Raw genomic sequence first — 22,092 nt, 5'->3', positions numbered from 1 at the left:
TTTTCTTTCCTATAGACCTAAGGGATTTCAGAGTCTATATGTCAGGTGACTAATAAATTGTTACCTTGCTTTGAAAAGGCTGCCCGGTGTCACAGCAAATACTTACTCAGAACATTGTGTCCTGAAAGGGTAAAGAACAAGTCTCCCACAGTTGGCTGGACTCGCTGCAGGGAGCCACAGAGAGAGAGAAAGAGACAAGAATTGCTAGCATGCAAAGGCCCAGTTTTGGAGTCATGGAGGCCAAGGGCCTGCCCATATGGAACTGTGTGGATCCTTGGGGTCTGGCACACCAGACCCTGTGAATCCATAACACTAGGGTTACCATATTCAAACATTTAAAAAAGAGGACACTCCACGGGGCCCCGGTCCCGCCCCCGGCCCTGCCCCAACTCCGCCCCTTCCCCGCCCCCGGTCCCGCCCCAACCCCACCCCTTCTCCGCCCCCATTCCAACCCCTTCCCCAAAGTCCCTGCCCCAACTCTGCCCCCTCCTCTGAGCACCCCGCATTCCCCCTCCCGCTCTGATCTTGGTTGGGGGTTGCTAAGTGCTTCCCTGCTCCCCACTCGCCCCCCCGCCCCTGCAGCCTCTGCGCCCCCTGCTCCCCACTCGCCCTGCAGCCTCTGCACCCCCTGCCTGCCCTGCTCCTCCTCGCCCTGCAGCCTCTGCACCCCCCCACCCCTGCAGCCTCTGTGCCCCCTGCTCCCCACTCGCCCTGCAGCCTCTGCACCCCCTGCCTGCCCTGTCCCTGCAGCCTCTGTGCCCCCTGCTCCCCACTCGCCCTGCAGCCTCTGCGCCCCCTGCCTGCTCTGCCCCTGCAGCCTCTGTGCCCCCCGCCCCTGCAGCCTCTGTGCCCCCTGCTCCCCACTCACCCTGCAGCCTCTGCACCCCCTGCCTGCCCTGCCCCTGCAGCCTCTGCACCCCCTCGCCCCTGCAGCCTCTGTGCCCCCTGCTCCCCACTCGCCCTGCAGCCTCTGTGCCCCCTGCTCCCCACTCGCCCTGCAGCCTCTGCGTCCCCTGCCTGCCCTGCTCCTCCTCGCCCTGCAGCCTCTGCGCCCCCTGCCTGCCCTGCCCCTGCAGCCTCTGTGCCCCCCCACCCCTGCAGCCTCTGTGCCCCCTGCTCCCCACTCACCCTGCAGCCTCTGCGCCCCCTGCCTGCCCTGCCCCTGCAGCCTCTGCACCCCCCCGCCCCCTCTGTGCCCCCTGCTCCCCACTCGCCCTGCAGCCTATGTGCCCCCTGCTCCCCACTCGCCCTGCAGCCTCTGCGTCCCCTGCCTGCCCTGCTCCTCCTCGCCCTGCAGCCTCTGCACCCCCCCGCCCCTGCAGCCTCTGCGCCCCCTGCTCCCCACTCGCCCTGCAGCCTCTGCGCCCCCTGCCTGCCCTGCCCCTGCAGCCTCTGTGCCCCCTGCCTGCCCTGCCCCTGCAGCCTCTACACACACCTCCCGCCGCCTGCCCTGCTCTCCTCTCCCCCCCCCCCCCCACCAGGCAGAGGGAGAGCTGCGGGCTCCACGTGGACTCAAACACTGCCAGCTGCTCTGTGGGGGAGGAGGGAGCGGGGGAGGGACTCTGGCTGCTAGAGTCCCTAGTGGCTGCGAGCGGCTTTCAATCAGGCCAGGCGTCCAATCAGCCGCGCCGCACTCCGCAGGAGGGGAAGGGGGAAATCCCGGACATTTCTTCTTGATTAGAAATCTCCCCCCGGACGGCCATTTAACACTGAAAAACCCGGACATGTCCGGGGAAACCCGGACGGATGGTAACCCTACATAACACAAGCACATTAATTCTTTTCCCGTCATCTTCTGTGGCTCCCACTTTGTAGAGTCCCACTAGAGTACCTCCCCACAACCCAGTCAAAGCTGTATATTAATTTCATACCTAACACTGTAGTGAGGCCATTTCAGGTATTTGTTGGCAAATGATAAAGAAAAAAAATAGGCCTTGGCAATAAAAAACTTAGTTTCACAACTGATGAAAACTTAAGGAACTGAGCTATAATGCCCAGAAAAGACAGGGGCAATGGTTTGTTCATAGCTGTCACCTCCCATCTTGATGAAGTACAGTATTCACTGCAATTTCCCTCTTTCTTCCTGCTTGCTGGAGTGGATTTCTTCAGTTAATTTGTACTGTACTACTTAATCTGTGTTTATATACTTATGAACTCACTGGAAGTCTGTCAGGGAATAAATCATTTGGACACTGATTGCCCACTATGCTGTTTTATTCCTAAATTGAAAATACGCAGAGATTGCTACAAAGCTGCAGGTTTCTGTGCTTTCGGGTGAGAATTGTCCAGAACCTACCAGCAGATGTCCCTGTAGACCACACTACCTTAGACCTTTTCATGAGAAACCTTGGATAAAACATAAGCCAGTATACAGCTATCTGAAGTTCAGAGATTGTGCCATAGTTACAATGAATAGTATCCAATTTTTTCATTCCGTGGACAGGCACAACTCCACTGACTTTGATAATATTATGCCAGCGACAAATTTGACTCAGCATATATTTGGGCATGTTATTTAATTAGGTGATATTTTTCAACGCAATCTAGACTCTGACAAAAATAAGATGTTTTTGGAGGCTTCTGGGTTAATTTTTTTCATTTGTAATGCAAGGATGGACTTGTGTCTGTGGCAATGGATGGGACTCAAGGAATCTGGGTTCAGTTCTGGATTTTACCACAGAGTTCCTGTGTGACTTTGGGCAAATCACTTAATCTCTGTGCCTCAGTTCACACCTCTGTAAACTCGCGCTAACAGTACTTCTCTGCTTCTTAGATACTGTGAGGATAAATCCATAATCACTTGGTTGATGCTCAGATGTTATAGTGCTAGAGGCGATATACATAGCTAGAGGAATGGCCGGCCACAACAAAATGTACTTGTTTTTGTAATATTACAATAAAACACTGTCAAATATTTCTGAAAATCAGCCAAGCCAACATAGCGGAACTGTCTATTTTGTTTGCAGCTGTTGAAAGGAACAACTTAATGAGGCTTGCTCAGACTATACCATTTACACCGGTCCAGTTCTTTGGTGAGTGCCAGTTTCTCTGTTCTGTTTTGAATGTATTATAATCACAGCATGGATTATTTTTTAAAGAATACAGTTAAGAAACCTCATAGGTTGGATTAATTTAGGTATATATAATTTACATTTATTTTCTGAAGGAACAACTTCTGTGACCACCAATCTGGACCAAAGGGAATGACTCTATAGCCTGTTGGTTAAGGCATCCACCTGGGAGACCCAGGGTCTAGTTCCCCTAGTCCAATGACTCCTTAATTATTTATCCACAACTTCAACATGAGAGATTGAGGGAGCCATACACATCAGAAGTACTTCTTTGGAAGTGGGTTGTAGCCCACGAAAGCTTATGCTCTAATAAATTTGTTAGTCTCTAAGGTGCCACAAGTACTCCTGTTCCTTTTGCGGATACAGACTAACACGGCTGCTACTCTGATACACATCAGAATATCCCATAGCTCAGTGGCTAAAGTATTCTCCTGAGAGTGGGGAGACCTCTGTTCATATCTTTCCTCCCCATGAGGCAGAGGGAGAAATTAAACCTGGGTTTCCCTAGTGAGTGCTCTAACCACTGGGATAGACAGATAGATAGATACCTCCCTACAGCCGTACTTATGTGCCAAATTCCCTAAGAGGAGCGGGTCTTAGGATGCACCCCTGTTGTTGGCATCTCCCATTTGTTAGCTTAGGTGGCTCCCCACCTAGCGTGCTGGTTTTTGTGGATTTCATTCTTTGGCCACTGTCTCTCCCCATTTATTGTGTAGGGAGCCCAGGTGCCTAACTCAGGCTTTGTGGTTCGCAGTGTTTTTCCAGTGATTTTTCTAGGTGCCTAAAAGTTAGGCATTGCAATGCTGAGTGTTGCAAAACCTAAGTTCCTTTGTGGATCCAGGTCCTTCTTCCAGGCCACTTCGTGAGATGAGACTCTCCTGTGCCGGGTGCTCCGAGACTGAAACCTACTGTGCTAGCTCATGTCTCTCCTACAAGTCTCCCCTTTCCTCTTGGCTTCTCTTCACCCATGATTTGTGTGGCTTTTTTTATATGGTTTTTAAATCCACCCTCCACTTGCGGAGTTCCTTTGTGTGGAGAGAATTCCAAACAATAAAACTGATAGATACATAATTTGAAGGATTTTTATTCTTTTATCCATTTTATTAGCAGTTCCTATTTTATTAAGGAAATAGTGCAGTATTCTACAGTAATCACCCTCCAAACACTGCCACATCTTGATAAAACTTAGGGCCTGATTCTCCACTCTCTTAAATTGGTTCAACTTTAACATAGCTGATGTAAGATCTGTGTAATGGAGTGGAGAATCAGACCCCTCGTGTCTGGGACCATTACTACAGAATATGTCCATTGGATGTTGTATAAAATGCTTAAACATTTACAAGTACCATTTCTATGTCTTAATTATTCTATCAATAATTCTGGTCAGTATTCTATTCAGTTGAACATTTGTACACAGTGGGCCTGATTTTCAGCCTGGCTCATACCTGACCTCCTTTGTGGCATCTGTAATTATTTGTGTATCCAGGCAATGTTAGATATGAAGTACCTGAAGGTGCTCACGGATCAGGTGCTTGTATGTCTGTTACATCAACTGACTTTGCAAATAATCTCAGTCACAAAAAGGGAGGGCAGGCTTTAAAACTCTGGCCTGTTATATTAGTTTATCGAAGATAATAATGAATAGTTTTCCCCTGTCAGAGGCAGAATACTGTTTAACTACATAGTGAGACAGAGTGTAAGATTGAGCTGAATCTCACCAGATGCCTTCTGCATGCAAAATGATAGAATTTCTGAAATTTTGTGCAATAGAGATGACACAGGAATTTCTAGGAACAAGGTCAAATTCTTAATTTAAAATAGTAAACTTAAATCTCCATGCTTATTTGTCTTAATTTCTTCTCATTACCCTTAGTTTATATTAAAAAGAACCCTAAATATTATAGGAAAGCTGATGTTCTTTCTAGATTCGGAGGACTCACTTGTTCCCAGCTGTGTGTGTTAGTTTGGGCCAGACTCTGCTTCTCTTGCTCATGTTGATTAGTGTCTGATTTCTCAAATAACCCAGTTGAAATCTATGGGGCTGTCATGGATCAAAGTGCTACTCAGTGAGAGTAAGGGCGGCAAAATCCAGCCATTAGCTTTTACAATTGTCATGAAGATAAAGGTGTTACTTCTTACAAGCAAGCAAGACCAAAAGGGAAAAACGGTATGAGTAGTATCGATTTTAATTGTTTTCTGTAAGATAAAAAAATCTTGCTAAATAATCTTCTTCTTTTGTACAAATACAGACTAAGAGGGAGAGAGAGAGTCTCAGCATATTTTTATTTAATTTCAATTCAACCAATTATAGATAAGAGATTGGTGTTTAAAAGCAAATATTTAGACCCAATCATCCCTAAAATCCAGTAAGTCTGCTGACACTGAGAAAAGCCACTGAAAAGAAGAAAATGACCACAATTGTATTCAGTAAGATCCACTGGTTTAAATCAAAGCAGTTTGCTTGTATTGAAGCACTCCTGAAGGCTGGAATTCATCCCTATGAAGAAGGCCAGTATAAACCCTATGTACCATATATATCCTCAAAATAGAGAGACAATGTAATTTAAGAGGTCCATAGTTGTTGTGCTGGCCCTCTGAACAGGGTTGAACATCACCTTAGTGAACAATAGAAGATTTGGATGATATTTCAGGAATATGGTAGCATAGTGGAAGCCCATATTGTTAAGTACTGTAAAGTGAGAAAGTTATATGCTATTTTAGGGGAAGAAAGGTAAGTCTCAAATGGTGTTGCTGTGATTTGTGATATTTATAAATAAAACTTCTTTTGACCTCAGCTGGAGAGGAGGTGACAATCTATAGGCTAGAAGAGAGTTCGCCTATGAACCTAGATAAAAGCATGTCATCCTGGTCACAGCGTGGGATGGCTGCAATGATCCAGGTCTTGTCCCAAGAGGAAATGGATGGAGGTCTCCGGAGAGCCATGAAGGTCATTTGTACCTGGTCTGAGAATGATGTATTGAAGTTGGGACAAGTCTTCATTGTGAAGTCGTTTCTTCCTGAAGTGGTTCAGACATGGCAGACGATCTTTCAGGAGGGTACAGTGCTACATCTGTGCCTGAGGGTAAGTATAAACCTGCAGGGAAACTGTCCAGCCCAGTTTGGCAGGTATGAAATGGTTTGGTACATGTAAACATTTCCAGCCTGGAGTGACTTGCTGTTTAATTATTGTTACTATCTTATTGGAGAGAGGGGTGTGGAAAAAATCCATCTCCTATTTACGATTAGTAAGGAACACTCCCTTTCTTTATATATTCTGGCCTTTCTTTATAGGCTTATATAAAAGTAATACCTATAAATGTGTTTTTGTTTAGGAAATACAACAACAAAGGGCTGCTCAGAAGCTGATATATACCTTCAACCAACTGAAGCCACATAGCATTCCATATACCCCAAGGTAGGGAAACTGCCTTTCAAGAGTGAGGTGGAAAAGACTAAATACAACCTTCTGCAATATTTGGGTGCTGGGGGCAGGGGTTTTTCAGCGAGACCTCTCAAGTAGGGAACTTATTACCCTTCTCTGTGATCTGACGAAGCCCAGCTTTGTTGACTGTCTTTCAAGGCCTATTTTTTCTGTGTAGTTTTTTATGGAGGGGGTAGGTTGATAACATCTGACTGGGTGGGTGAGGGAATTTGGGGGAAATATAAAGGATTTGGTGGAGTGCATTAACTGGGGCAGATGAGGGAGGCTTTTTTAATAGATGTCTATCAAAAAGAAATTGTGTCCATGCTTTTAATATTTGTAAAGTGTATAGAGCTTATGCCTGGCATTAATTAAACTGAAACAAATAAATAAAATAAATATACATGAATTAGAGACATTGCAGAATTTTCCTAAATTTATCTGTTGCTTGTTGGTGTTGAAGAAGTTTGTGAAAGAAGAGTCTGAAGCAAAGTCCATTGAAAAATAATTGGAAAGACCGTCATTGACTCCAGTGGCCTTTGGAAAAGCCCTTACTTAGCAAAAAGGAAAGCAAGGTGTTAGTGAGAGAACAGCTGGTCTCCAGTTCTGCTGAGCATGCTGCTCTGAGATGTAGCTGCTTTAGTGTGGGGGGAAAAATTCTTTCAGGGTTGAGAACTAGTTTCCAGTGGCCTGAAGAGAGAGTGCATGTAAAGAATCGCTTATGTTTGGAACATCCCCATAGATCTGTATTCATATGGTAAAGCAGATCAATGTTTGCTACTGAGTCCTTACAGTAAAGTTTTACTGTTTCTTTTACAAGGAACTTTACAGAGTATGACAGGAAACATGAGGCCTTCTGCTCATCAAAGTTTTATCAAAGTGAAAATGGCTTTCCACTTCAGAAAAGCAAAACCTCATGTTTAGGAGGGATGAGCAGGTCTGGATTGGAAAGTATGAGGGCCCAGATGTTTGAAGACCCATAATTAGGGCATATATTTTGTCATGTGCACCAATACTTTTCCTTCTGTTTTGGACACAGCCCTGTTTTTTCTATACCATCTCTAGAAATGCCACTATTAAAACTTGTGCTTCTGTGGGAATGATGACCTCATGTGTATTACAATCTATGAATGTATGTAAGGCCTGATCTAGAGCCCATTGAAGTCAGTGGGAGTCTTTCTATTTAATTCAGTGGGCATGGATATGATCTCTTTGTATTACATCATTAGTACATCGGGTGAATATGCACCATCAGATGTGGAAACCATGAGCATTTGATCCTGTCCCAAAAACATTCCCATTATCCAGTACCCAGAAATACTCTTGGGAAATACTCTTGCTTGTTCAGTAGCAGCCACACTTCTACACAAGCCAGTTCTGTCTCACTGTATGCTGTTTTTTAGTTACTTAGCTTTATGAGCATATTTTTTCCTCTTAGGAAATGTAGAACTGTGGTTCAGTATTTGGGGTCGGGAAGGAATTTCCCCCCAGATCAAATTTGCAGAGATCCTGGAGGGTTTTTTGCCTTCCTCTGCAGAGTGGGACATAGGTCACTTGCTAATTTGAACTACGTTTAATGGTGGATTCTCTGTAACTTGACGTCTGTAAGTCTAGATTTGAGGACATCAGTAACTCAGCCAGAGGTTATGGGCCGACTACAGGAGTGCGTGGGTGAGGTTCTGTGTCCTGTGATATGCAGGAGGTCAGACTAGATTAGTGGCTCTTTAAGCTTTCCACACTACTGTACCCCTTTCAGGAATCTGATTTGTCTTGCGTACCCCCAAGTTTCACCTCACTTAAAAAATACTTGCTTACAAAATCAGACATAAAAATACAAAAAGTGTCACAGCACACTATTACTGAAAAACTGCTTACTTTCTCATTTTTACCATATAATTATAAAATAAATCAATTGGAATATAAATATTATAGTTACACTTCAGTATATACTATATAGAGCAGTATAAACAAGTCATTTATGAAATTTTAGTTTGTACTGACTTTGCTAGTGCTTTCTATGTAGCCTGTTGTAAAACTAGGCAAATATCTAGATGAGTTGATGTACCCCCCTGGAAAACTTGTGCATACCCCCAGGGATACGTGTACCCCAAATTCAGAACCACTGGACTAGATGTTCATGATGGTCCCTTCTGGCCTTAAAGTCTATGAATATTCTCCCTGTTCACCCCATTACTTAGATGCTGTGGCATCTGTGAGCATTACTGCTCACTGGATATCTTTAGACTGGCTTATTTTGAGGAAAGTTTTTGAGTTTGAGAGGAACCCAGCCCCTCAAAAAGACAACCCCCCCCCAAAACTGCAGAAACAAAACAGCTTTTTCCCCCTCACAATAGTAAACTGCATACATAAATTTACTCCTTCCTTTCTGCAGAAGAAAGGAAGATTTGAGCCATCTTAACAGAGAGAACCTAGATACTAAATATCCTCTCACATTAGTTTTACACAGTAAACCCCAATTCCACTGACTTTAGTGGAGTTTCTCCTGATTTACACTGAGTAGATTATCAGGTGTAACATAGTGCATCCTATGAGCCCAAGTGTGCCTTATAAAAATGAGGATTTTTTTTGTTATTTTGGAGAATATCATCAGGTTTTTGCAGGGGAAGGAGTGCAACTTTGCACCTCTTTTACAAAATGGTGTGTGATGGTAAATTAACTTTCCAAAGGGGTCCTGACTTAGCATTTTATAGCACTTGTTGTTCAAGGGCATTTCTTTAATTAATCTTAAAGATTTCAGTCCATCTATTTATAATATTCTTGCACTACGAGGTAGGGGAGTGATTCCCCTGCTTGAGAACACATACTTGTGTTCGCTCTCCTCGAACAAGAGCAAGTGTAAATAGGAGTGTTACTGTGATAGCATGCATAGCGGCAATGGAGGCATGGCTTAACTGTGCCAAGTACAAACCTGCCTGAAACTTGGCCTGTGCCTCCACTGCTGCTACCCGTGCTAATGCAGCTACACTGCTATTTATACTTGTGCTAGATCAACGAGAGCTAGTGCAAGTACACCTCTACTCCGATATAATGCGACCCGATAGAACATGAATTCGGATATAACGCGGTAAGGCAGCACTCCGGAGGGGCGGGGCTGCGTGCTCCAGCGGATCAAAGCAAGTTCGATATAACACGGTTTCACCTATAACGCGGTAAAAATTTTTGGCTCCCGAGGACAGCGTTACATCGGGGTAGAGGTGTATGTGAATAGGGGAATAATGCCCTTAGCTCGTAGCCTAGACGTTGCTGTAGAGATTAGCTAGTGTAACAATGGCATTTCCTGGTTTACTCAGCATACGCTTCTTGTTCACTGACACTCCTGTCCACAGAAGGGCTTTGTTTTGAGATCATTCTCTGAAATGTCTTCTCCAGTAGGTTACATCTCTCAGGAATGACTCCCTGCTATCTACCATTTGTTATCTTCTGCGGCTGAAAGTTTTCTAAGAGGCTTGAAGTTTGTAAGTGGTGGAGTAGTGTCCCACTTTTCAGTATATTTGCTTTGTTCCGTAATAATTGTGACCTGACTGTGAGGACACTCATCATCCTGCCAGCTCCTGACTGACAGCATTTTTACCCACAGGTTTCTGGAGGTTTTTTTAATATATTGCCATTCAGCCAATCAGTGGCTCACCATAGAGAAGTACATGACGGGTGAGTTCTGCAAGTACAACAATAACAACGGGGATGAGATTTCCCCCAGCAATTTGCTGGAAGAGATGATGTTGGCCTTCTCTCACTGGACCTACGAGTACACCCGAGGGGAGCTCCTTGTCCTGGATTTGCAAGGTGACTGCCAAAATGCAACAGTTTATTATATAACTTAGAGATGCCACTAAGAAAACAACATTGAATTCAACTTAGAGAAAAAGAGACAAATTCTGCTCCTGTTTACACCCATGAAAATCCTGAGCAATTCCAAAGACATCCATGGAGTTACTCTGAATTTATATAGGTGTAAATGAGAACAGTATCTGGCCCTATATATCTAGTTTAGGTGTACAAGCACCGTGTACTAAAACAGTGCACAGTAACATTTCAATTAGCTGTATAAAAACCACTTCACATGTTAATGTTGATGAAGATTGTTAAATATTTGTAACAAAAACACATTTTTCTCATCGGAAGGCTGAAAACTGGCATCAGTTGTTTATATTTTTCATTAATAAAACTGTAAACAGTTTAAGCTGCAGTTCTGAGAACTATTCACAGAGCCTGGTGGCTCCTCAAAAGAGCACAGAGTGTGGTATGATCACTTTACAATACATGTGTAAAGGGGAACATGGTATATTTAAAAAAATAAACATTTGACTGTGTACAGAAAATGAACACCATCCATCAAGCAGTTTAAACATCATTGGCTCTCATTCCTGTCAAGGGCAATTTGTGCTGCTTAGACATAGGCTTATCATATTTACATTTTACAGCATTCAGAAACTGTGAATTACAGTAAGACTTCCTGGTCAAGCGAAATCAACCGTTAAATCCATGCTGGCCTTCATCTGATTTTATCTTCACATTAAGAAATATAAAAAGACTTTGTGTATCTTTGTTACAACATATTGGAACTGAGCCACACTTCCTCCCTTATTTTTAAAACTTGGTTTAGTATAGTACTCCTGAAATTGGCAGACCAGTACCACTGGTTTGAGCCTGGAAAAGGGAAGTATGTGCATAAATCTTTGCAGAACTGAGGCCCTCATTTCCATCCCAAACCAGGAAAGAGAAGTGTGAAAAAAATGGAGTAAAATTATTTACAAAATTCTTTTAAACCTCAGAAAAGGTCTGACTCAGGCATGGGTCAGCGTTTGGGTTGTCCATACTGATTGGCTGTCCCTAAACTGGAGCTCTCTAATCAGAGCACAAAATCTGTTCCAGTTGGAATTCCAGGCGGACAAGTCTGTCTATTGGAGACCTGCAACTAAAGGGGTGTGTGTGTGTGTCAAAATCTCTCTCTCACACACATAATATCTATAACTATATTTATTATACTTTTATTTAAATATATTCTGTATTAACGAAGACCCATTGTCATTGGAACGTGTTACAAATTTTCAGGTGTTTTAACATACAGTGAGCACAATAGTTATAGCTGTTCTTTACCTATCTACCTGTATCCATTGCAGCACATGAGTTCATCACTAATGGACCATGGGAATTAAAATAATTGGATGCTAATGTTCATGGAAGTTTTCCTGTACATCAGCAGCCCAATCATTTACTCAGATATAAGGCAATGACTTTTTAAAGTAGAATCCCATAAGCCCTAATGGGGCATTGGTTAGAGGAGAGGAGTTTAGCACAAAGGAATCTGTTCTTCCATTCATTTACCACGAAACGCCTATTAGCACTTATTGGAGTTACCTATCTAACTCTACTGTAACCACCACCAAAGGGGAGAATAGACCCCAGCATCCTCACATCACAACATCTAAATAAAGGGACATATTCTGATACCCTTGCTCACCTTGAATAGCACTTTTCCCCTGAGTGGTCCTAATAAAATCAACAGGATTTTAATAATGAAATAAGGTGCTATTCAACATGAGTACAGGCCTCAGGATCTGGCCTCATTTTACTGTAGTTACAACAGTTTTGGCAACTCCTTCCACGGTTTCATAGTATAGAGCCATTTGGGTAAGTTTCTAGCCTATCCATTCATAAATCCACGAGCATGTAATATCAGGAATGGGGTGAGAACAATTAGCATTTGTTTGTCTATTTTTAACAAATAGTACAGCATTTTATTTTTAACTTAAGTATAAATTTAGAGTCTACAGAGGAAATTGATATTTACATTGGTTATGATTTTATAACATGATATTTAAAAAAAACAATCTTCGCTTGTAACACTCTCTTCTAATTTACTGTAGGTGTTGGGGAAAACCTGACAGATCCATCTGTTATTAAACCTGAAGGCAAGCAGTAAGTTTGTCATTTTATTAGCTGTCATTTCAGAACATGGTGTGTTTGATGTAATTCACTTCAGACAATTGATAGCTAATGGTATATTTTATGTGGATATTTACATTCTCAATGAGCGTTTTTGATTTTTTTTTTTTAAGTCAGGAGTTAAATACTTGATTTGAATGTAGTAGTTCTGTTTTTTTCCAGATGGTGTAGTTCCAAATTAATAATTATACGTGATATAGGAGAATGGGGAGGGGACTAGGCACACAAGATTTCTGGCTTCACAATAGGATTGTTAATAGTGCTTTTTATATAAACAACACTTCATATACAATGGCTCTGATCCATGTGGGGAGACAAAATGGTTTTGTTTCTGGCCTGGAGGTCATACTAGATGATCTAATGGCCCCTTCTGACCTTAAATTATGACACTTGGGGCTTGTCTACATGAACACTGAGTTCACAGCAAGCTGGGGTGTGAATATACTGCATACTATCTGTTCATGTGGACCCTGATAATGTGCACCAAAAGTTTGTTAGTGCACTTTAATCTACTCCTGTTTCAAAGCGGAGAAGATCAGGGCATACTATTATACTGTTAGGTCCCACGGAATCAGTTAGTGCAAGGCAGGGGTATATTCACACCCCAGCTTCGTGTGAACTAAATGTTTATGTGAACAAGCCCTTAATCCTGCACGGAGGTCCCAGGTCAGTGGGGCTCCACACAGACCGACGACTCTTACTGTATGGATCAGAGTGTCGGATCAAGTCTTGTCTCCAGTTAGATGTCACAGCACCCTAAGTACTAGGTACATATCATTAACCCAATTTCACAAAAGGGGAAACAAGTTCAGAAATATTAAATTACTTGCCCAGGACACAGAACAAGTCAATTCCAGAATTGGGAGTAAAAACTTGATCTCCTGTCTCCAAAACGACTATTATTACTAATATTATTTGTATTATCAAGAACATTAGTAATTAATAAACATTTGCACAATATTAATAAGTAATTACTATCACATGTTAATTATAGATACTATAGATGTATTATTGCAAATATGTGCTAGATGTTTCACAACAAATATAAGACAATCTACTTTTGACCCCTCATACTGGCCTTATTTGGGGCCACAGTACCCAGAGTCCGTATGAGTCAATAGGGAGTCTTGCCATCCCTCCCCTCCCAGAGGTCAAAGGGAAACTCCTGAGCCTATGGAAGAAGAGGAGGATGAAGTGGTTGCTCCAGTCTCGCTGTCTCTTCCTGATGACCACAGACAATTCCAAGAGCTGGTTCAGAGTGTGGCAGAAGAGCTGTAAATGCTCTTAGAGAAAGCCCAGGACTCGCAACACAACTCCCGTTTGGTCTAGCAACTACACCCAGCATCTTTACAAAATTATTTTCTGTAGTAGCCACACAATTTAGACTGGGTGGTTCTACCATCTTCCAGTGTCTAGATGATTGGCTTCTTACAGACAGGACATATTCAGAAGTCATAACATCAGCCTCATCGCTGCTCCATCTCCTAGAATCCCTGGGAATCTCTGTGAACATGCAAAAGTCTATGCTGGCTCTGGCTCAGACTAGAGATTTCATAGGAGTGACCTTAGATTCAAAACAAGGGCTCAGCTCCCGATGGACAGATTCCAAGTCATGGGCAACCCAATAAATCAGGTTATGCACAATCACAATCCTCTGACATTGGTCTGGATTTGCCTTACTCTCCTAGGTCACATGCCATCATCTACTTATGTACTGCTGTTCATCCACCTCCATGCCTGTACGCTTGGCTTCAAACAGTATGTATACTGAGCAAACACAGCATGAACACTGTAGTGATAATCCCCAATAAGATAAGGGCCTCTCTGATTTGGTGGAAAGATTCTGCACACATATGCATGGACATTCCTTTCCTATCCCCCACACCCAACAGGACAATAATCACAGCTGCCTGCTTGTTAGGTTGGGGGATGCACATGGACAGTCACATAGCACAGGGCACTTGGATGGCCTAGGAACCAGACTGCACATAAATCTCGTGGAATGCAGAGCAGTCGGAGAAGCATGCAGGGCATTCTTACCATTAATCCAATCTTACGTTCTCTCATAATGTCAGACAATATGACAACCATATTCTACATAAACAAACAGGGAGGAGTAAGTTGCATTCCCTTGTGTATAGAAGTGGTCAATGTATGGAACTGGAAGAATCACAATCACCCTATCAGCAGCGTACCATCCTGGAGCCCAAAATTCACTGGCGGACAGCGTCAGCAGGTACTTTGCCACTGATCATGAATGGGTGTCACACAGCTCAGTGGTAAACAGCATCTTTGCTCAGGGGGAGCCTACGTGGGACCTGCTCCCAGACAAATGGGAAGTACAGCACATACTGTTCCAAAGGAGCTCAGGGCCAGTTCTTCAGAGGTGATGCTGTCCTACTTCTTTGGGTAGACCATTTGAACTATGCCTTTCCTCTTATACCGCTACATCCTCAAGTTTTGCGGAAGATTTGACGGTACAGAGCATGAGCCATTCTCATTGTGTTCAAATGGCCTGAACTGTTCTGCTTTCCAGGTCTCCTGCGTATGCCAGCCCAGCCATTCATCCCTTCCAGGTCCTCTTGACTCATGATCACGGGTTGGTATTTGGATGGGTGTTGGATCTAGAACATTCCTATTCAGAAACTGTGCAAGCCATTCTCACTAAAGCAGAAAGGACTCCACCAGAAAACATTCTCTAGCCAAGTGGAAGCATTTTTCTGTCTGGGCCCAACACCACAGTATGTCTCCTGATAAAATAGGTAGTCCTGATATCTTTGATTACTTCCTTACACTCAAGAAGATGGGTCTTTCCCTTAGCTCGATGCGGGTTTTCCCATAGGCAATCAGCTCATGTCACCCTCCAAAAGATGACTCTCTGTATCTATCCAATCACCTCCAGGTTCTAAAAGTGTTTAATTAGAGCTTTCCCACCAACAAGAAAACTAACCCTCAATGGGACCTTAATTTAGTACTTTCAACACTTATCAAGCCACCTTTCAACCCCCTGGCTACCTGTTCAATGCTTCATCTGTCTATGAAGGTTGCTTTCCTCATTGCCATCACCTTGGCCAGGCAGGTAGGTGAACTGGGGTTCCTAATGGCAGATCCTCATTACACACTATTGGTTGCTATGACTACATCCAAAATTCACCCCTACAGTAGTTTTGGAATTTCATATAAACCAGACTATCCACTTACTTCTGTTCTTCCCAAAACCCCATGCTGCCAGCAAAGGAAAAGACTTCATTCCCTTGATGTGAGAATTGGCATTGGCATTTTACCTATAGAGAAGAAAACAGATCGGAAAGTCACCCCGGCAGTTTGTTGCCATAGTGGAATGAACGCAATGGTTCTACAAACAACCAGACCTCCTCCATCATCATGCCCTCCTTCTCGCGGAGTACTGCTTGTCAGTCACCCACAGTGGAATACACATAGGGACGAGCACTCAAAGAAGAAAGGGAAGTTACGTACCCTTCGTAACCAGAGTTCTTTGAGATGTGTGGTCCCTATCTGTATTCCACTATGTGCCCTCCTTCCTCTCTGCTAAGGATCATTTCTGATTTGTGGTAAGAGGAGGAACTGGAGAGGGGTTGATCCACTTTTCCCTTACACAATCAGCACAGAGCATCAGCAAGGGCATGGACCAATGGATACTACTGTCTCAGGTACATGGAATGCATGTGTACCCACAGTGGAATACAGATAGGAACCACACATCTTGAAGAACTCCAGTTATGAAGGGTTAAGTACCTTCCATCATTTCTGGGCACTTAAAGCATTACACCCAGATTAATAAAAATGAGTTATATAGTTTGCATTTAAAGGTTAAACAAAATCCTTTTTGTTTGCTCTGTCATCTCCAAAAATAGCCAGGTATTCGATTTGCTAGCTAAAGATGAGTTATAGCAGACTGATTAATGAAGCAAAAAACCCAGCTTGCGCTTCATGTGTTAGGGAAAATCTTAAGAACTGCAAGAAGCAAAACAGTGTTGTTTTGACTTAGTGATCTGAGAGAATATAACAATGAAGCTACAGATGGAGCCTGTATGCAGCTAGCAATATACTTGTGTAAAGTGATCATTCCAGAGATATACTTCCTAAAAAAAAAAAATCTTTAAAATGCACTCTTAACTTTCTCCTTCACTCACTCACCAGGGAAAAATTCCAGCAGTATCGGGGTCTGTTTTATGTTTTCATTTATCAATGACTTATTTCTCCAAAAATTGAATGCTGCTTGAAAAGTTGCTAGCAAGACTCAAAGGCATGTCTTTGAGCTCACATTCTCTTAGATACCAGAAGAGAGTGGGTGACATCTGTCTGATGGGGCTGATGCATATTTTATTACTACTAATAATCATTATAATTATTATTAATGTGTTGTTTCTTTAGTTCCATTGATTCTGGGGTTCATTTTTAAAGTAATTTGTGTGGGAGATTTATGCCATTATTGCATAATGGGTCTTTTCTCTCATGCATTCTACCATTACCTTTAAAATGGAGTTTTTAATGCCAAGACCCACCCCCCTATGATGGTCTGATGCTATTTCTCACAACAGTTCTGTAGTTTTCTATACACTAGTTCAGTGATTACAATTACAGAAGTATTTAGAAAGGGTGGCCAATGCTAAACCCAGGACCAGATCTTTAGCTGCTGTAAATCAGCATAGCTTCATTGACTTCAACAGAGCTAAACTGATCAAAGTCAGCCAAGGATGTGACCCAGGTGTGCGGTACATGAGGTGTGCAGTGTGAAAATTGATGCAGTTTGGATTCTAGCCCCAAATATAAATAGCTGAAACTTTATTGCCAGGAAAATACAGGGCCAGTGTCCAGACACAGTTTCAGTCCCTGCAATCTCATGTGTTTTCCTGTACACCAGAACTCTGGGAGGCATTCTCTGAAGAATAGTGCCTCCTGGTGCTCCTGACAGGATGTAACAATTTTCACTACCAACAGCACAAGGCTATGCCTATAAGGCATGAGCAAGCACTGTAATTGCATCATGACAGCGATGCAGATTCAGAGGTGCTGTAAATAGGGGTTTATGTTTCGAGTTAGTAAATAAGGATGAGCTGCATTAGCCTGGCATAACTTACATACTGAGAGAGCTGACGAACAGGATTGTAGCAAGAAAAATATGCCACAGGAGGGTATCAAAAGATATAAGACAAAGAAGATGGCTGTGGTTAGAGGCAGTAGGAGTTAGAAGAACTCCCACTATCTCCATGCCCAGGTAGGTGGTTGGGGCACCAGCAAGCAGAGGTGTCTGAAGGGCCATCAGCATGTGTCTGAAGGGCCAAAATAAAACTTTTCTAGTGCATTTGTACAGAACTGGGCTTCCCAATGATGTGCTGGACAGGCCATCTACATGGATTGAATACAGGACCTCCAGTTCTAGAAGCATGAGCCGGTATAGCTTGAGCTGACAGATGAGGTCCATTAGTTCAGAGGCAGCTGAGACTCCTCAACTTTTTTGTGGTCTAGGCACTGGGGGCGGGGGGATGGGACGGGACGGGACAGATTCACATTGCATTAGCACAGGCATGCTGCTTTACTTACAAGAGTGCCTTGTTGGCACTTTACCAGATTGGACCAAAAGCCAGAAATGACTACCACGTACCATGTTATTTAATACTATGCAGCTTCTACTCTACTTCTGTGACACTAAGGAGCCATAGAGGACACTAGAACGAGTCCTAGTTGTGTTATTTCCTTGAATGAGCCAGGGAACAGTCACTGCTTGTCAGCCAGACATTAAATTATCAGGCCTTCCATTCTAGGTTTGGCGTATCTTCATTGTAGCCACTGTACTTCTCTCCAGGGGAAATGGAGATTCATTATATATATATAATGAATATATATATATATGAAAAGTCAATTTTTGTCCATGCCCTTTTTGAAAGCTGCTCTCCTTGGAGGTGATTGATGTGTTTTTGCATGGAGAGTAGAGATTTGTGAGAGTCAGATTCTTTTTTTCAGGCCTGCTTTTCTCAGCTATAATTGATTTCAGATTTTAAAATGTGTTGTTTCCACTCTGCATGTCATTAAAATAAAATATTAGCTTTCATAAAGTTTCTTTGGAAGTGTTCCTTGTGTGCTCTGTTCCATGATGTCTAGAATGTCAATTAAATCCTCGAGAATAATGGTGGAGAAATATTAAAATTAATGAACACTGATCTTTCAGACTACATTAAGAATCTGTTATAATTATGCAGTTCTTCTAATACATGTCTGGTTTATCTTACTTCTATTTGTTATTTTGTCAGCTTCCTCCAGAATATGCTGTATGCTTCCACAGATGAATTTAGTTACATTGCTGAATTGCCCAGAAAGTGTAGGAATACAGAAATGAGTACAGTTGGAAGCAGATAATTGAAGAGCCTTGTTTACTAGCAATGTACTGTATTCTTAACAGTCCTATACTTCTAACAGGTGTTGGCATAAATAGAGCTCTGCTTGTTTTAGGAAACCTCTTTCTGTTTGCAAACGCTGGAACTGTATTTGTTTAAATGATCTGTTCCTAAATCCGGTCAAAGTTGCATTGAATTTGACCTCTTTGGTAGCTCCGGTTTATACCCTAATGTCTCCCACAATCCCGTTCATTCGGTAGGCCTGGAGAATACTTGGTGCAGCACAACCATGCTGGTTCTGTTGTGGGGTAGGTGGAGGAAGGTCCACACCAGGAGCCCATGCCCCCCGAGCAGCATAGAGCACAATTCTGTCAAGAGGGTTTTAGTGGGGACTGAGTAGATCCACCAGGGATTCCCCCAGTGGAGATGGAGCACAGTGACCAATAGTATTGCTGAACCTCTGAGGTTACAGAAATAGCCAGGGAGTAACCTGGTACTGCTCCATAGGCTGAGTTGAAGGAGGATAAATTCATTAATCTCCCCAGTTGTGCACTGGAGGCAAGGTTTGACCCCATTTATTTAAAAGGGTTTGATTGTACTTTGGTTTGTTACATAGAAAAATTGGTCTCACTGAATAACTTATCCCTGAAACAGCTCCATTACATTCTAAAGAGTAGAATTCCAGGGGGTAATGCATATAGAGCATCCTTTCTTTAACTTTCAGCTCACTGATATTCTGTTATTTCTTCCAGATCTGGAGGGATGGTGTTTGGACCAGCAAACCTAGGGGAACGTGCAATTAAAAACTTCATTGCAAAGCACCGTTGTAACTCCTGCTGCAGGAAGCTGAAACTTCCTGGTATGAACTGCAAGATTGTATATGTTCCTCAGCAAATCCATCTTAAGAACAATGTTCTGTAGAAGCTGGTATGGGTGGCATATTGGACAATGGGCATACTGTTGTGACTTATTTCCAGTCCACGTCTAACTTTCTAACTGCAAAATAACGAAGGTCCTGAAATGACTAAGGACGGGTATTTACTTAGAGCTCTGGTCAGTTGTGATTAAGTAACACTGACACATTATCTTTTTCCTGAGTAAAGCTGATGATCTGGAGCTCCCTTTTCGAGCACAGGTGAAGCTGCGCTGCACTGATTGGCACTCCATTTCCCTTTTCCTTTTGCCTGGCTATCACTTTTAAATTAGAAGCCATCAGTCAGAGGTCTGGAGTTCATGATGTAAACCCCTACCATTAAACACACATTCCATTATTTTCTTCTCCATGTAAAATAATAGATTACTTTCCAGTGGTATCAATACAGTTACCACAACAATAATTGTTAGTGTTTAAATAAGGATCTGAGGAACTCCGTAAAAATCAGCAATGCATCAGCCCACAGAGAGATCTCCGTGAGTCTTTCTCTTTTTCTTGCGGATGTTGCCTTCAAACCTGGCTCCATACATCACAGCTTTTGCTTTCCATATATTTGGAGCCACCAATCACATACATTATATTTGTTAGAAATGTACTTTTCATTGTGATGCAGATCAGATCCGTTTTATGGGGCTCAGAGTGTCAAAACTAATTGCAGTTCTGGGTGAAAAGTGTTGTAATATGGTGTTGGATGAAAGAGAGAGAATTGCCATCTATGTATTTTTTTTCTAATGAAAAGTACTTTGATTTCAATAGCTGCCTCATTCTGAATCAGGAGTTGTAATATTATCTTTCAGATTGCTTGCCTCTGTGGCCAATGGATATTGGGATGGGGGAGGAAGGGGCAGGACTTGCAAATGATTAACTAGTAGTGTAGGACAGTGGAGAATACATTTGTGTAAGTTCCCCACCCCCTTCTGCCTCTGCATGGGTCGTCCTCTAGTGCATCCAGGGGTGGCTCCAGGCACCAGCACAGCAAGCGTGTACCTGGGGCAGCAAGCCGCGGGGGGCGGCCTGCCGGTTGCTGTGAGGGCGGCGGGCAGGCGGCTTTCAGCAGCATGCCTGCGGGAGGTCCGCCGGTCCCGCGGCTTCGGTGGTAATTCGGCGGCGGGGACGTCGATGGCGGGGCACCGGCGGACCTCCCGCAGGCATGCCGCCAAATCCGCGTGACCAGCGGACCGCCCACAGGCGCGCCGCCAAAAGCCGCCTGCCTGCCATGCTTGGGGTGGCAAAAAACATAGAGCCACCCCTGAGTGCATCTCCTCCCACTCTGGTCTGACCTCTCTTAGGAAGAGTCAGGTCAGTGCAGCATCTCCCTCTCCCCCAATACACAATATAGGGTTCACGTGCCCCTTACTCTCACCCTCAGGATCTGGCTCATGCTTAGTCTGTGTATATTCTCCAAACAGTTACTGTCCATGTCACTGAATTTGTTTCCCCCCACAGATATGAGAAGAAATGATTACACCCCTGCAAGGCTCAATCCAGCTGTCAAAGTGGAGACAGAGACAGAGGCAGGAGCAGAGAGTGCTGTTGCTACTGATGACAAGCCTCTGGAAAATTACACCCGTTTGTGAGCAAGCAGGGTGACTTCTGGCCTTTTGAACACTGGAAAACACTCCTTACTTAGTTTTGCCACCTGTCCGTCTGAAAGGACAAAGTCTAGGGTATGTCTATACTGTAACCACAGGGTATGACTGTAGGTCGAATAGGCATTCCTGAACTAGCTCTAATGTAGGTCAGGCCCTGGAGCAGTGAAGGTGTGGCAGCAGGAGTTTCAGTGTGGCTTGTGTGAGCCTGCCTAGAACCCCGGGTAATTATTCATGGGGGAAGCTCACGCTACTGAGGGTTTACTGGTCTGGGACCCAAGCTAGCTAGATTAGATGGAGTATGTCTACTCAAGCTATAAGCACATCCTTTGATTACAGTATAGACACACCCATAAATGCACAAGAGTGATATTGCTCCATCTTCCATAGCTGAATATCCTATGGGCAAGTGGGGCACATGTTTTCCAAAGGACATTCTTTAGTTACACACCTCAGTGCACTGAATCTTTTTGTACTTCGTTGTAATACTGATTAGTAAAGAGACTGGAACAGGGGGCTGCCTTACCTGCTAATAAAGTTCATTTGTACTTCAGTGCCTTAGCTGGAAATATGGTATGAAGCTGAAAGGTGTTTATGTTGGAAAATAAATGGGGCTGCTTTTTTAAAGCTGTATTTCCCCAAGTAGGAATTATATGGTGCTTATTTCCCTGCTACCTTACCTGATCCTGCTTTCAGTAAAACAATGTATGTATGCTTATGCATAAATAGTTCTATAGCCGTATAGATGGCTGCT

General features: G+C 43.3%; 1 protein-coding gene across 1 annotated transcript in view; it reads left to right on the top strand.

The window, feature by feature from the left end:
- TRPM6 (transient receptor potential cation channel subfamily M member 6) overlaps positions 1-21,326 on the top strand; it is a 111,089-nt gene extending 89,763 nt beyond the window's left edge. Inside the window, exons 32-38 of the mRNA XM_065405909.1 lie at positions 2,967-3,032; positions 5,867-6,153; positions 6,404-6,486; positions 10,091-10,296; positions 12,381-12,432; positions 19,568-19,674; positions 21,196-21,326. Of these exons, the coding sequence (XP_065261981.1) occupies positions 2,967-3,032; positions 5,867-6,153; positions 6,404-6,486; positions 10,091-10,296; positions 12,381-12,432; positions 19,568-19,674; positions 21,196-21,326 (932 nt within the window). The remainder of the gene's footprint in view (positions 1-2,966; positions 3,033-5,866; positions 6,154-6,403; positions 6,487-10,090; positions 10,297-12,380; positions 12,433-19,567; positions 19,675-21,195) is intronic.
- Positions 21,327-22,092: the final 766 nt, after the last annotated feature.

The sequence above is a fragment of the Emys orbicularis genome, chromosome 6, assembly GCF_028017835.1.
Source record: "Emys orbicularis isolate rEmyOrb1 chromosome 6, rEmyOrb1.hap1, whole genome shotgun sequence".
Classification (NCBI taxonomy): domain Eukaryota; kingdom Metazoa; phylum Chordata; order Testudines; family Emydidae; genus Emys; species Emys orbicularis.
Note: the sequence above shows the minus strand (reverse complement) of the source record. Positions and strands in the feature narration are given on the sequence as shown.